The sequence below is a fragment of the Homalodisca vitripennis genome, unplaced genomic scaffold (genome assembly GCF_021130785.1).
Source record: "Homalodisca vitripennis isolate AUS2020 unplaced genomic scaffold, UT_GWSS_2.1 ScUCBcl_2476;HRSCAF=7287, whole genome shotgun sequence".
In the NCBI taxonomy this organism is placed as follows: domain Eukaryota; kingdom Metazoa; phylum Arthropoda; class Insecta; order Hemiptera; family Cicadellidae; genus Homalodisca; species Homalodisca vitripennis.
In genome coordinates, this window is record NW_025778610.1 from 1 (window position 1) to 13109 (window position 13109).

General features: G+C 39.6%; 1 protein-coding gene across 1 annotated transcript; it reads left to right on the forward strand.

Moving 5' to 3' along the window:
- The first annotated feature begins 338 nt into the window (after nt 1-338).
- Nucleotides 339-5745, forward strand: LOC124372074 (tetratricopeptide repeat protein 27-like). Its single transcript, XM_046830438.1, has 3 exons — nt 339-569; nt 1599-1699; nt 5595-5745. The coding sequence occupies exons 1-3, from the start codon at nt 368-370 to the stop codon at nt 5712-5714; spliced, it is 423 nt and encodes a 140-aa protein (XP_046686394.1). The 5' UTR covers nt 339-367; the 3' UTR covers nt 5715-5745.
- Nucleotides 5746-13109: the final 7364 nt, after the last annotated feature.

Below are 13109 nucleotides of genomic sequence, written 5' to 3' on the forward strand. Positions count from 1 at the left end.
AGCTATACTCGGGCGCCGGGTAGCAGGCGCTGCCGACGTGGCCCGACCTATACTCGGGCTCAGGCTACAAAGTGTTAAAAATATTTAAACAAAACCAAACAAACCACACACAACAAAACAAATCACCAGAGTTGATGCTGGTGCATATTTTCTTATGTGGGAAAATATTCCTGGGTATGTTATCTAAATTCATTAGTGTTGAAAGGAATGTGGTTTGATTCACTACTGAAAAGAGATGGTTAATATTATTTGTTTCTTAAAATTTATTCTTCATAAATTAAATTTAATACACAAATTATTTTAACCCATAAATAAATATATTGCTTATTTTTTATAATTATCTGGAACATATTCAGAATTACTAGTAATGTGTCTGCAGGTAATGAACAACTCAACACTATGGAGGCTGTATGCAGAAGTGGCTGCTACTGAAGAACCTACTCCTGAAAACAGGACAAAGATAGCTCAGTATCTGCAACATGCGTACAGAGCTGGCACTCAGGGCTCCTGGGAAAGGGATACTGACACCTGTCTACAGGTCATGGATCTCTGCATGGATTTGGCTGAAGGTAAGTGTCTGCAGCATGCGTACAGAGATGCTATTTACAGCTTTTAGGGAAGAGGTGCTAGGAATAACCAATACTTCTGCATAGGGTCTGTACGACAATACAAGCAGATACTACTCAATACATGATATATGCAGAATTGCCACTTAGACAACGTGAGGGAGATGGTTACACCTGTCTACAGGTTATGGATCTCAAAATAGATTTGACTAAAAATTAAGTGCCTAAGGAATGCATACAAAGTTTTGAGCTCTTAGGACAAAGATGTTAACACTTATCTGAGACTGAGGTATGGATCTCTCTATGGATTTAGCTTAAGATTTATCTAATATGTAACATTTATGTGTGTTTACATATTTAGATATGAAGCTCTTGATATGGGGTCATAAATCAATTTGAATATAGTTGGTTAAGAGTATGTAACTTGCATGTAGAGTTTTTAGATCATTGAAAGAGATGCTGAGAATTTGAATCTCTAGGTCATGATTCTTTGCATGGTTTTCACAGAAGATAAAGTATCTTTAACACATATATCTAGAGAGTATTGAAGTTAGACGGTGAAGTTACTTCATGTCAGTGGTCTCTGAGAGAATTTAGGTAATGTAAAGTGCATCTACCATGTTTACATACCTATAGAGCACTTGGGAGAGATATGCAGAGAACTCTCTCTGTCCCAAGGATCACAGGATTTGGCTGAAGATACGTGTCTACAGAGTTATGATTTAGAATCTTGATAGAGAGATGTCATTCTGGTTCCTTTTGCCCGAGATGCTGATACATATTTTTTGGTAATGAATTTCCTTATGAGTAAGAGAATTAGGCACAACAACACCGATAGATAGTTCAGGAATTTTCTAAGAGAAGTAATATCTCATGAATAATCTCTGTTTCATTATATCACAAATAATTCCAAACGTGTTCGAATACAGTCTGATTATAAGCTAAAATAACTAATATTATCTTCATATTTCATACATATCTTATCTTTTTTAATTAGCTTTTCATCTTTTAAACTGTTGTATTAATTTTCAGCTTATATTCAGTGCAGTATGCGGCATTGCCATTCAAATGAGAAGGTCCAAATGCTATCATCAGCAAAACTTCCTTTAAAAAGCGTTCTCACAAAGATAGAGGTAAGTTCATTTGATTAAAGAAAGAAATTTTTATACATATATGCAAGCTTTATATTTTTCATTGAAGCGAGCTGGGTTTTTTGATATGTTTAATTCTTTTTATGCTAAATGTAATTTCTAAAAAATTATAGGTAGCACATAGTTCTTAAAAAAACAAAGGATTTCTCTAAGGTAAATTTCACTTTTAATTAATAAAAATTATGAAGCAAAAATGTTTTTGAAGCTATAAAACAATTGCAGTTCAGTGCAGGAGACTAAGAATAATCTTCTCTAGCTGATTAGAGAGTTGCATCTAATGGGACTCCGTTCCACTTGCTGCTAGTCACAAAAATGCAATAACAGTGTCCATGAAAAATTCCCCTACATTCTTATCTTAGTTTTACATTTATCTACATATAAAAAACTATAATATCCTTACACACATAATTTGTAATTTATTGGAACATTTATTACAATTGAGCTATTTGATCAAATCAAATCAAATCAAAATTTCTTTATTCATTGGCACAACATTGTACACTGAATGGTGTCATCAATAGCATTGTACATCTAAAGTATTATTATTAACTATATAATTTGACATGTTCTGTATTTAAAATTCGTTAAAACTATAAAGAGCCTTGTCAATGAGAAAATATTTTAATTTTGATTTGAAAGTTGATAAAACATTTTCTGACTTTAAATATTGAGGTAATTTATTATAAAATATTGTGCCCATATATTGAGGTTTTTTGCGGAAAAATTCTAAATGATGTGTGGGAATGGCAAGGTCATTTTGATGCCTGGTATTGTATTGGTGAAGTGTACCAAGCTGTGGCAAATTGGAAAATCTGAGCTTTACCGATAATATTGTTTCATAAATATACATACCATACACGGTCATTATACCTAATGAAACAAAATGTTCTTTTGACGATGTGCCTGGTTTAAGTTTAAAAATTGATCTTACTGCTCTCTTTTGGATTTTTTAAAATTGAGTCTAAATTTCTAACTGTTGTGGCACCATATATTGAAATCCCAAAGGAAATAACGGAATGAATATAAGAAAAATAGACTGTTCTTAGAGTTTTGACATCACAAAAATTTCTTAATCTATTTAAAGCATAGACGCCTGAAGCTGCCCTTTGCAAGAAACACTTTCAATGTGAGAGCTCCAGTCCAGGTTCTCGTCAATCGATAATCCTAAAAATTTTGAATTTGCTACTTGGAAAATATGGCTATCTTTATTTATTGTTACTGTTGGCTTGATTATTTTTTTCATTTGTTTGTGGTTAAATACTATAAAGTTTGTCTTATCAACATTCAAAAGTAATTGATTTGCTTCAAAAAATTGAGCCAAAAGTGATAAGTTAGTGCTGGATGACTCCTCCACTCCCTTTATTGAAGGTGCAGAAATTTTTAGGTTTGCGTCGTCGGCATAAAAACAAAGTTTTCCAGGTTGCCTGATTTTAGGTACATCATTGATATAACAAATGAAAAGTAAAGGTCCCAGTATGGAACCTTGAGGAACCCCATGCTTCACATCTGAAATCGAGGATTTGTAAAGTTGTTTATACATTGTCCCTTTGTTGTGGGAGAAATATTCCAATTCGACAAATTGTTTTCTATTATTCAGATATGAGTTTAACCATTCAAAAGCTTTACCTTCTACGCCAATTTGTTTTAATTTAGACAACAACAAAACATGAGAAATTGAATCAAAAAGCTTTGCTCAGATCCATGAAAACTCCAATTACCTTTTCATGATTATCTATGGAGTCAATAACTGATTCAAGAAATTCTGTGGCTGCGGTTAAAACAGATTTTCCCTTTTGGAAACCATGTTGATTGCTGTTAATTATATTGTTTTTTTCCAAATAAATTTTAAATTGATTGTAAAAAGCACGTTCAAAGATTTTGGAGATTGATGGAAGCAAAGCAATGGGACGATAATTTTCTACGTGGGTTCTGTTCCCTTTTTTAAATAGAGGTTTAATCTTTGCAATTTTCAATTTTTCTGGAAATATTCCTGAAATAAAAGAAGAATTTATTAAGTGAGTGATAGGTTTTATTAGCGATTTCCTGGCTTTCTTAATGAGAACAACAGGAATGTCGTCATATCCAGCACTAAGCTTGTTTTTTAGACTGATCATAATTTTCTCTATATCTTCTTCTGTGACTGGCTCTAGTCTAAATCTAGAAAAATTACAAATAGGTTGTTGTTGAACTGAAGGTCCTGTGGAGCTTGACAAATTAGGCAGTATAGATTTATCTACTAGATCTGAGAAATATCTGTTTATAAATTCGCTTAAGTTACCAGGGTCTGTACAAAGTTGATTTCTAACCTTAAGCTCTATATTTTTATTACTATTGTTGTTTACACCAACTTCCCTATTAATCATCCTCCAGACAGTGGCATTAACATTCACAGACTTTTCCAACTGACTATTAAGATATTGTTTTCTTTTGATGCAGAATATTTGTCTTAAATAATTTGTTTCTTGATTTTACCTCACTATAAACAAGTGGGCTTTGAAGTTCTCTAGCTAGGCTACTTAATTCAATAATTTCTAGCTTTTCTAATCTGAGCTCATCTGTTAACCACATATTTTTATTCAACTGTTTTCGACTTAAGGTTTTAGGAAAATGGAGGTTAAAGTAGAACAATAAAATACTATGAAAAACATCATATTTTGAAGTAACAGGAGCTAAATATAAGTCTGTCCATGATTCTTGTTGCAATGAATACAAAAATGAATGTGTGTTCAAATCTGAGAACTTTCTAGTATACATTTGAATGGATTCATTGGGATGAACAGTAATTTTACTTTTATGTTTAATAGGGGTATGTAATAATGCTAAGAACTGCCCATCATGGTCTGAGAGTTGAGTATTAATTCCAATTAGTTTGATAAAATTCATATTAATGTTGGTGAAAATGTTGTCTATAGTTGTGGCTGATGACTCCGTAATTCTAGTTGGAAATTTTACTAAAGAGCACATTCCATTAGAAACTAACAAGTTGTTCAGTTTCAATGCACTGTTGGATTGTCCCATCATATCAATGTTTATATCCCCCGCTATTAAAATGTGCTTATATCTTTTGTCTACATGTTCCAATAAAACTTCCATACTTTTTAAGAATTCTGGTTCATTTTTTGTTATGGGATTTCTGTACAAGCCCACCACTAATAATTTAGACTGTTTTTCGAGAAAAATATTTTTTATTTCAACCATGCAACATTCAAATATTTCATCCTTCAATAAATATCCAATGTCTGGAATTTTAATTTCTTTCCAAATCACACTTGTTTTGGATAAAATTACTACACCTCCTCCTCTGCAGCTTTCTCTTGCATAGCTAGAGTTTAAGACATAACCATTAATATTTAACCTTTGAAGCATCATCTTGGTCATTTTATGCTCAGTTAAAATCACTATATTAGGGTTTATTTCACTCAACGTAATTTCTAAAGATTCTAAGGATGATTGTAATTCCTCTAATATTTTGATGGAACAACCCAAATGTGCTATTGCTTACAAAGCTTCCAAAGTCACATGGCTTATCTTTAATGACAGTACATGGATTATTGTAAGTACTGTCTGAAACATAATTTAAATTGTTAGTAGAGTAATAGGGATAAAGTTAATATAATCCAATACAGCCTATAACCAATTGGAAATTTCATATGTCTGTAATGAGGTAATAAACAATATTAAATAGTTGGTAAAATCTTGAGTTTTTGCGAAACGTGTGGACCAACAGTTCAACATACTTTTAATCTAACACACTGAAATATTCATTAACACAAATATTTCCAATCATTATAACATAGTTTGTGAGTGTTTTGAGCACAGAAAGTTTTAGAATTTAAAGTAAGTATCTCTGTGACCTAATTACTTTTACCTTTTCCAGAAAGAACAGACAGACTTGGTTACCAGAGAGCTCCCAGAAAGCTTAGCTTCTAAACACAAGTCATTATTATCTTGGTATGAAAAAATTGTTGATGAAATCCAGAGACTGCAGGCCAGTTGAAAGATGTTTTATTAAAATGTTCTTTATAAAAGCTGCTCCTATTATTTCCATCCAATTATTCCCACTTTCACTTTTGTTTTGGAATTGTCTTAAAACATTATATATGATCTTAATTGTGCACATGATGAGACAATGAGAACACCTCTTCATCTCGATTACACTGGATTTTATGGGACACTGGTAAATCAATCCAAACTTTTGTGTAGCCTGGGTGTTCCTGATGTCAAAATGATACAACAAGAAAACAACTGAGAACCCATTGTGTTACTGAGATTACGTTTTGAACACTGAAATCATGGCAAGTATGAAGTAGTATTGCTACTGTACTCTACTGTGTTGGTCTTGGTGCATCTCTTCTGATGGACATGGACTCCGGATTCCAGTAGTCAAGTCTGTGACAGTGTTGTATCTCAGACACTGCACTAAGAAGATGAAATGGAGCTAAACATTCGTAGTATGGTTTTAATTATAATACCTAAACAGGAAGTCTCAAAGTTAGATAAGTGAATATGTCATAATAATAAAGAATGCAAGTAGGATCGCAATAAACACTAAACAATTCTGTTGCATAAAATATATAAAAATATAATGTAGCCTTATTTTAAGAAGTAGCCTATCCACAAGTACTAAACCCATTGTGGAAGACATATACGCTGGTTACATGCTGATCGGTTCCCAGGCTAAATACTGAGCCAAGTACTGGTTACTTAACCGCTCTCTATTGTTACAGGCTGTTCTAGTTCTGAAAATACCCGACAGATATCGTTGCCGTAGTCTTAACTGGTTCTTTTACTAAGTGAAAAGAATGGATTTTGGTTATAGAACCGTGAAATAATATTTTAGAGGCTCGACTAAGAAGGACCACTTCACACTAGGCAGTGAAGACGCCGAACACACTGATTTTAACAAGAGTTCACTAGGTTACACATAATGAGTTTATGAACAGTGCATATTCAAATAAAGTGTATAAAATAAACAGTTACCTTTATTTTCATGAGAGGTACCTAACCGTAGTCTGCTGTTGTTGAGGGCCAGGTTGTGATCAGTAAGTGTTGGAAATAGGCTGCTGTCTTGTAGGCAGGCGTGAAGACGGAAGATGTCCTTCACGGATTCACTCACGCACAATACGACCGCAAACGAATAGTTCATAAACACTGTGGCCAGTCCTGTAGAGCACGGTAGACGCGGGTGTCCGGGAGCAGAGACGTTCTGGTAGAGATTGCCAATCCAGAGCACTGACTTTAATGTTAATGTAAATGTACAACAAATAGAATAAACTAATATTTAAATGAGAGAGTAACACATGGGGGAGAGAGTAAGTATGGTAAGCAGTGGCTAGAGAGTACATAAGTGCCCCAGGCGGGATCGAGAGTATAATGAGCAAGCGTGCCTACGCTTGCAAGGTGGGCAATTGATAAGTCAACCGTTGTGATTGGTTGGTCAGTGTACAGTAAACAGCTGATTCGGGAAACAATGGTTCATTGGTCTGTCACTGTACGTGAATATTTTAATCCAGTAAGGAATGGTATTGTAGGCACTAGGCCGCAGAAAGAGATATAGGATTAATGTAGTATATACAGTTTAGTAAACAAATTCAAATATAGAGTATATAAATTGCCCAAAAAATATATACATAATTATTATTCAATAAAAGTAGCCTTTTCATATTAGGCAATAAAAAAAAGTTATTTAATGCAATAAATACTTAACATACGGCCGCCTTGAATCACCTTGGGATTCAATGAGAGAAAGAGCAACATAGGCTCAAAATTACAATGGTTATAGGCGGTGGTAGAGAGACAGTTAATTAATTGTAGAGGTGAGGTAAGAGAAACACCTTCACCGCTGGACGAGTGAGAGTTCCACTTGAGGTCTTGAGATGTACCACTCGAACTGTACCATCTTGTCCTGGAGTGACATCAGTGACCAGGGCAAGGGGCCATGAGAGAGCGGGAGTATCCTGATGCACCAGGACGAGGTCTCCAGGTTGGAGGTTGCGGGAAGGAGTGCTCCACTTGAGGCGCTGCTGAAGAGTCTGGAGATATTCTCGCTGCCAACGCTTCCAGATACGTTGGTGCAGCGCTTGAACCAGATGCCAGTGAGAAAGGCGGTTCGTGGGTATGTCCAGCAAGTTCTCTTCAGGCACGGAAACCAGAGGAGAGCCGATCAAGAAGTGTCCAGGCGTCAGTGGGAGAAGATCGCTGGGATCACTGGAGAGAGCCGTGAGCGGGCGGGAGTTGAGCATCGCTTCAACCTGACTTGTGAGCGTCATGAATTGAGACAAAGTTAGTATGTGAAGTCCCATGACACGTTTTAAATGGTGTTTAGCACTCTTTATGGCACTTTCCCAAATTCCACCTTGATGGGGAGCAGCAGGAGGGTTGAAGTGGAATCGAATTGAACGGTCAGCAGCAAAGTCTTGGACTTTGCGCTGGTCAGCCGTGAGGATTTTGTGTAGGGCATTTTTAGCACCTACGAAGTTTGTGCCACAGTCACTATAAAGGTCTGAGCACAGGCCACGACGACGAGAAACGAAGCGAGTGAGAGCACCAAGGAAAGCTTCGGTGGACAGGTCCGTCACCACCTCAATGTGAACGGCCTTCGTAACCATACAAACAAAAAATACAAATATAGGCCTTAATAATGCGGACAGAGCGTAAATTATGAACCTTGAGCGAAAAGGGGCCACCATAGTCCATGCCGGTGGAGAGAAAAGCTCGGGCTGGAGTAATGCGAGCTTTGGGGAGGTCGCCCATGAGAGGGGCGTTATTTTTAGGCCGATTCTTAAAACATGTGAGGCATCTAAAAATGCGAGATCTTACCACGCTGCGTGCAGAGAGGATCCAGACTTGCTGGGAGAGCAGAGAGAGAGTAAGCTGCGCGCCAGCGTGGAGATGTTTGACATGGACATGGTCAATGAGGAGGTCCACGACAGGGTGCTTCTTGGGCAGGATGCACGGGTGAGACACGTTCGGCGGGAGTTCAGCGTGGCGCAGTCTGCCGCCGACGCGGAGAAGTCCATCCGGACCCTGGAATGGGGCGAGGCGTTGAAGTCTGGTAGAACACGTCTTTCGGTCCCGCAGTAGAGCTAGATCTTCAGTGAAAAGCTTCCTCTTGCACGGTCTTGAAAATTCGCAGCTGGGCGGAGTCCCGTTCTGTCTTGGAGAGAGGTCCGAAGTGGCGGTTTGGTGAACGACAGTTGTGGATAAAACGCAAGACGTAGGCCATCACGTGCAACAATTTCCTCCAGGAAGAGTACTGGATGAGGAGGTCCCACGTAGGCGGTGCTGTGGCCACGGCAATGACAGGAGTGGAATGCTTCAGCTCCCCTAGCTCCTCCAGAGAGACCGAGTCCAGGCTGGAATCAGTATCTGGCCAGGCCGAGGAGGGGAGACGCAACCAGTCGGGTCCATGCCACCAAAGGGGATGACCCACCAATTGAGAGGGAAGGATCCCACGGGAGGCGCAGTCAGCAGGATTGGAAGCACTGGGTATGTAGCGCCAGCACTCCACAGCCACAAGCTCTTGAGTTTGCGCCACACGATTAGCCACATAGGTTTTGAGGCGATAAGAAGGTGTTTTGATCCACGCGAGGGTTACAGTAGAGTCGCACCAGCAGACAATAGAACCAAACTTGTGGGTGGGAGCTAATTGAGTAATACAATATTTCACAAGTTGGGCCAGGAGATGAGCTGCGCATAGCTCCAGTCGGGGCAGCGTCACTCTTTTGAGAGGAGCGACGCGAGTTTTAGCCATAACTTGGCTTACGTGCACCGTGTCATTGGAGGTAGAGCGGATGTAGACTACAGCAGCATAGCCTAGTTCTGAGGCGTCAGAGAAACCGTGCAAGTCCCAGTGAGTAGCAGCAGAGTAGGGGATAGCACGAGGAATTGTAATAGTAGCAACGTGCTTAAGTTCAAATAAAAAGGCGTGCCATTTTTGGTATATTTCTGGAGGGAGCGAATCATCCCAATCTATGCCAGAAATCCATACGAGTTGCATGATATTTTTTGCGAGCATTATGCAAGGCGCCAAAAAACCACAGGGGTCATAGACTTGAGAAATGAGACTTAACACTTTACGCTTAGTGGGGTTTTCACAAGAAAAATTAAAATTAAACGTAAACGTGTCAGTCAGAGGGGTCCATTTAAGGCCCAAAATAGAGAAATGAGGCTCCTGAGAGGGTTGCAGAAAAACTGGGATTTTCCCGATGATCTTCAGGAAGGTGTTGCAGAAGTCTCGGAGAGTTCGAGACCCATTTCCGGAGCTCAAAGCCACCGAGCCGAAGGAGTTTGATGAGTTGATCTTGAAGTTCAGCGGCGAGTTCTTTAGTCTCAGCCCCGCAGATCAGGTCGTCGACGTAGCTCTGGTGCTTGAGAATCTCAGCAGCATGGGGGTAGCGGTGACCTTCGTCTTCTGCCAATTGATGTAGCGTTTTGATGGCCAAGTAGGGTGAACAGTTCAGGCCGTAGGTAACTGTCGTGAGCTTGAACGTGGACATCAAGTCGGTAGGGTGATCACGCCATAATATCAGTTGAAAATGTTGATCGTCAGGATGCACCTTGATTTGGCGGTACATCTGTCTGATGTCACAAGAGAACACTACGTTCTGAAGGCGGAAGCGCAGAAGAATGTCACAAATATTATTTTGCAGCTTAGGTCCGGTCAAACAGAGTGTCGTTGAGAGAGAGTCCGGAACTGGTTTTGGCACTGGCGTCAAAAACGACGCGTAGTTTGGTGGTGCTACTTTGTGCCTTAAAAACACCGTGGTGTGGCAGATAGTAGTGGGGAGTGCTTAAGTCAGGAGTAGGGCAGCCCTGCATATGGCCTAGAGAGAGATATTCATGTATAAAATCAGAATATAAATTATAATACTCCACATTAGTGGGAGCGTGGAGCTTGCGCTCGAGTGAATAGAGTCTACTTTCAGCATGAACTTTGGAACTTCCCAGATGAGTACTGGTGTCCTTGAAAGGGAGGCGGACCATATATCGACCCTCACGGTCCCTGGAGTGCGTGGTAGAAAAATATTCATCGCATTGAGTTTCCTCTGCAGACCTTTTACTGGGAGCAGGCAGTTCCTCTTGTGTCCAGAAACGCTGCAGAGAGGCGTGGAGGTCCACCTCAGCAGTCGAGAGAAGAGAGACAGCCATAGTAGAGACAGACTGCGTCAGTGGTGTGCAGGGAGCCGTCCCCATCAGCACGAAACCAAAACAGGTGCCCAGGGCGTGAGGTAAATTGAGACCAAGAGAGTAGGTCTCGTGAGTAAGAATATGTGGAAATAGCGCTCCACCAATAAGCACGTCAATGCCACCAGGGAGGTGGAAGGTTGGATCAGCCAGTGTAATATTTTTAACCTTATTCATGACCTCCTGAGATATTTGCACTCGTGGGAGATCTACAGTGATTTGTGGCAATATGTGGAACGAGTGCGGGGCGGCAACTGGGTGGCCAGCAAGAGTTTCCACGCCCAGAGTTAAAAATCCGCGTGTGTGAGCAGAGGTTTGAGAAAGGCCGGCGAGATTAATAGTGGCTGGACGACGCTGTGTACCCAACAGTTGGGAGGCTTTCTCGCTAATAAAATTTAGCATGCTTCCTGAATCAATTAACGCACGAAAGACATAAGCTTGTCCGTTAGAGGCGGTGAGCTTGACAAGAGAAGTACCCAGAAGAACCGTGGGTACTAGGGGCGAGGTCTCGATGCAGTGTGCCATGAGCGTGTAGTGTGGTGTGTTCGGCCGGGCTAGGAGGTGAGAGCGCTGTGGTCGCAGGCGGAGGGCGGACAGCAGGTGTAGGTGTTGCAGGCCGGCCGCCGTCACGGCCGTTCTCCACAACGGGACGAACGCGGTCCAACGTACTAACACTGGACCGTGTTGGCCGATCAGTGAAGTGTAGCAAGGTATGATGACGACCACGACATGTTCGACACGTGAATTTAGACTGACATTCACTTAATCTGTGCGTCCCCAAACAAGAAGAACAGCGGTTGTGCTGTTTAATAATCCCGTGCCGTTCTTGAGGTGTCTTTTGGCCGAAGCTGGGACAGCCATAAATTTTATGACCGCTCTGATGGCAATAAAAACATGATGGGCCTTGTTTATAGGCCGAGGAGGGTGGAGAGGAAGCCGCTAACAAGCTCACGTTTTTAAGAGACGATTTGGGTTTATCAAATTTGGGTTTTGACCCAAAATAAGAACTTGAAGCGTTCTTGGGGTCCACAATATTGTCATGTAGACTACTGTCCTCAATGTGGCTGCATTCCAGGTTGAGAAACTCAATTATTTGTTCAACCGAGGGCAAAGTATGAAGCTCTTCCTTTTTTCGAAACTGTTCTAGGCGGGTGACCATCCGATTATCAATCTTGCGTAATAACAAGGCTGAGAGAAGTGGGTTGTTACTAGTGATGTCATTGTTTAGTGCTTTAAGGGGAGCCAGACCGGGGAAAATTTTTTTTTACACATTTTTAGTTTTTTTTAAAATTATTATACTCCATTTTATTCTCTTTAAAATGATATAATTGTCATCACTGTAACTTACGTATAAGCCCTTGAAAAAATTAAAACAATATATCAAGACACAGAGTTTTTTCTCTGAGCAACGTCAATAGTGTAGCTAGTATACTCCTGGCATTTAGTATAGTACCATTGGTTTTATACTCTGCATTTTTGTTTGTGTAGTTGGTCATAGTGACAGTTGACTAAACATCAGTTTATCCGCCGTCAGCTGTCGTCTGTTATTTTGGTTCCTTTCACAATACCGAACATGTAAACTTGTTTCTTGTTTACATTTTGTATTTTGTTCAAAGAAGACACTGATTTGGTGAATTGTTGTGTTATTTTTCGAAACATATTTGTTTGTTTAGTGGAACTCGCGATGCCAAGGAAACAATTGAGTTATAAAACCAAGAGTAAACATCATGTAGGTAACCAGTACAGTAGGCCTAGGCCTACATTGGTAGGTTCAGAAACTTTGTCAGGAACTCAAGAAACACCTAACAAAGAACTTGGGAGTAGTTCTACTAAAGTATCTTCTGCAAAGAATTGTCCTTTGATAGCTATGAAACATTTCAATCTTCTGGAGCAGGAAATTGTATTTTTGATGTCCACTTATTGTCTTGTGCAATAAAAAAACTTGTTAAATGTAAGTATTGTGATTCAACTGACACAATCGAACTTATTGTGTGTTATGATGAACTCTGAGAACTCTGGGTTAGTATTATCAACTAAGTTAGAATTACAGCATGCTCAGAATTCCAAAAATTCAAAAACTCAAATCTTTCAAATGATGAAAAAACTGTATGATCTCAACGTAAAATTTGTTTTACGCTATGCGAACTATTGGGAAAGGGCCAACTGCCGGAAACCAATAGACCTACCTAAGCCCCCACAAAAATAT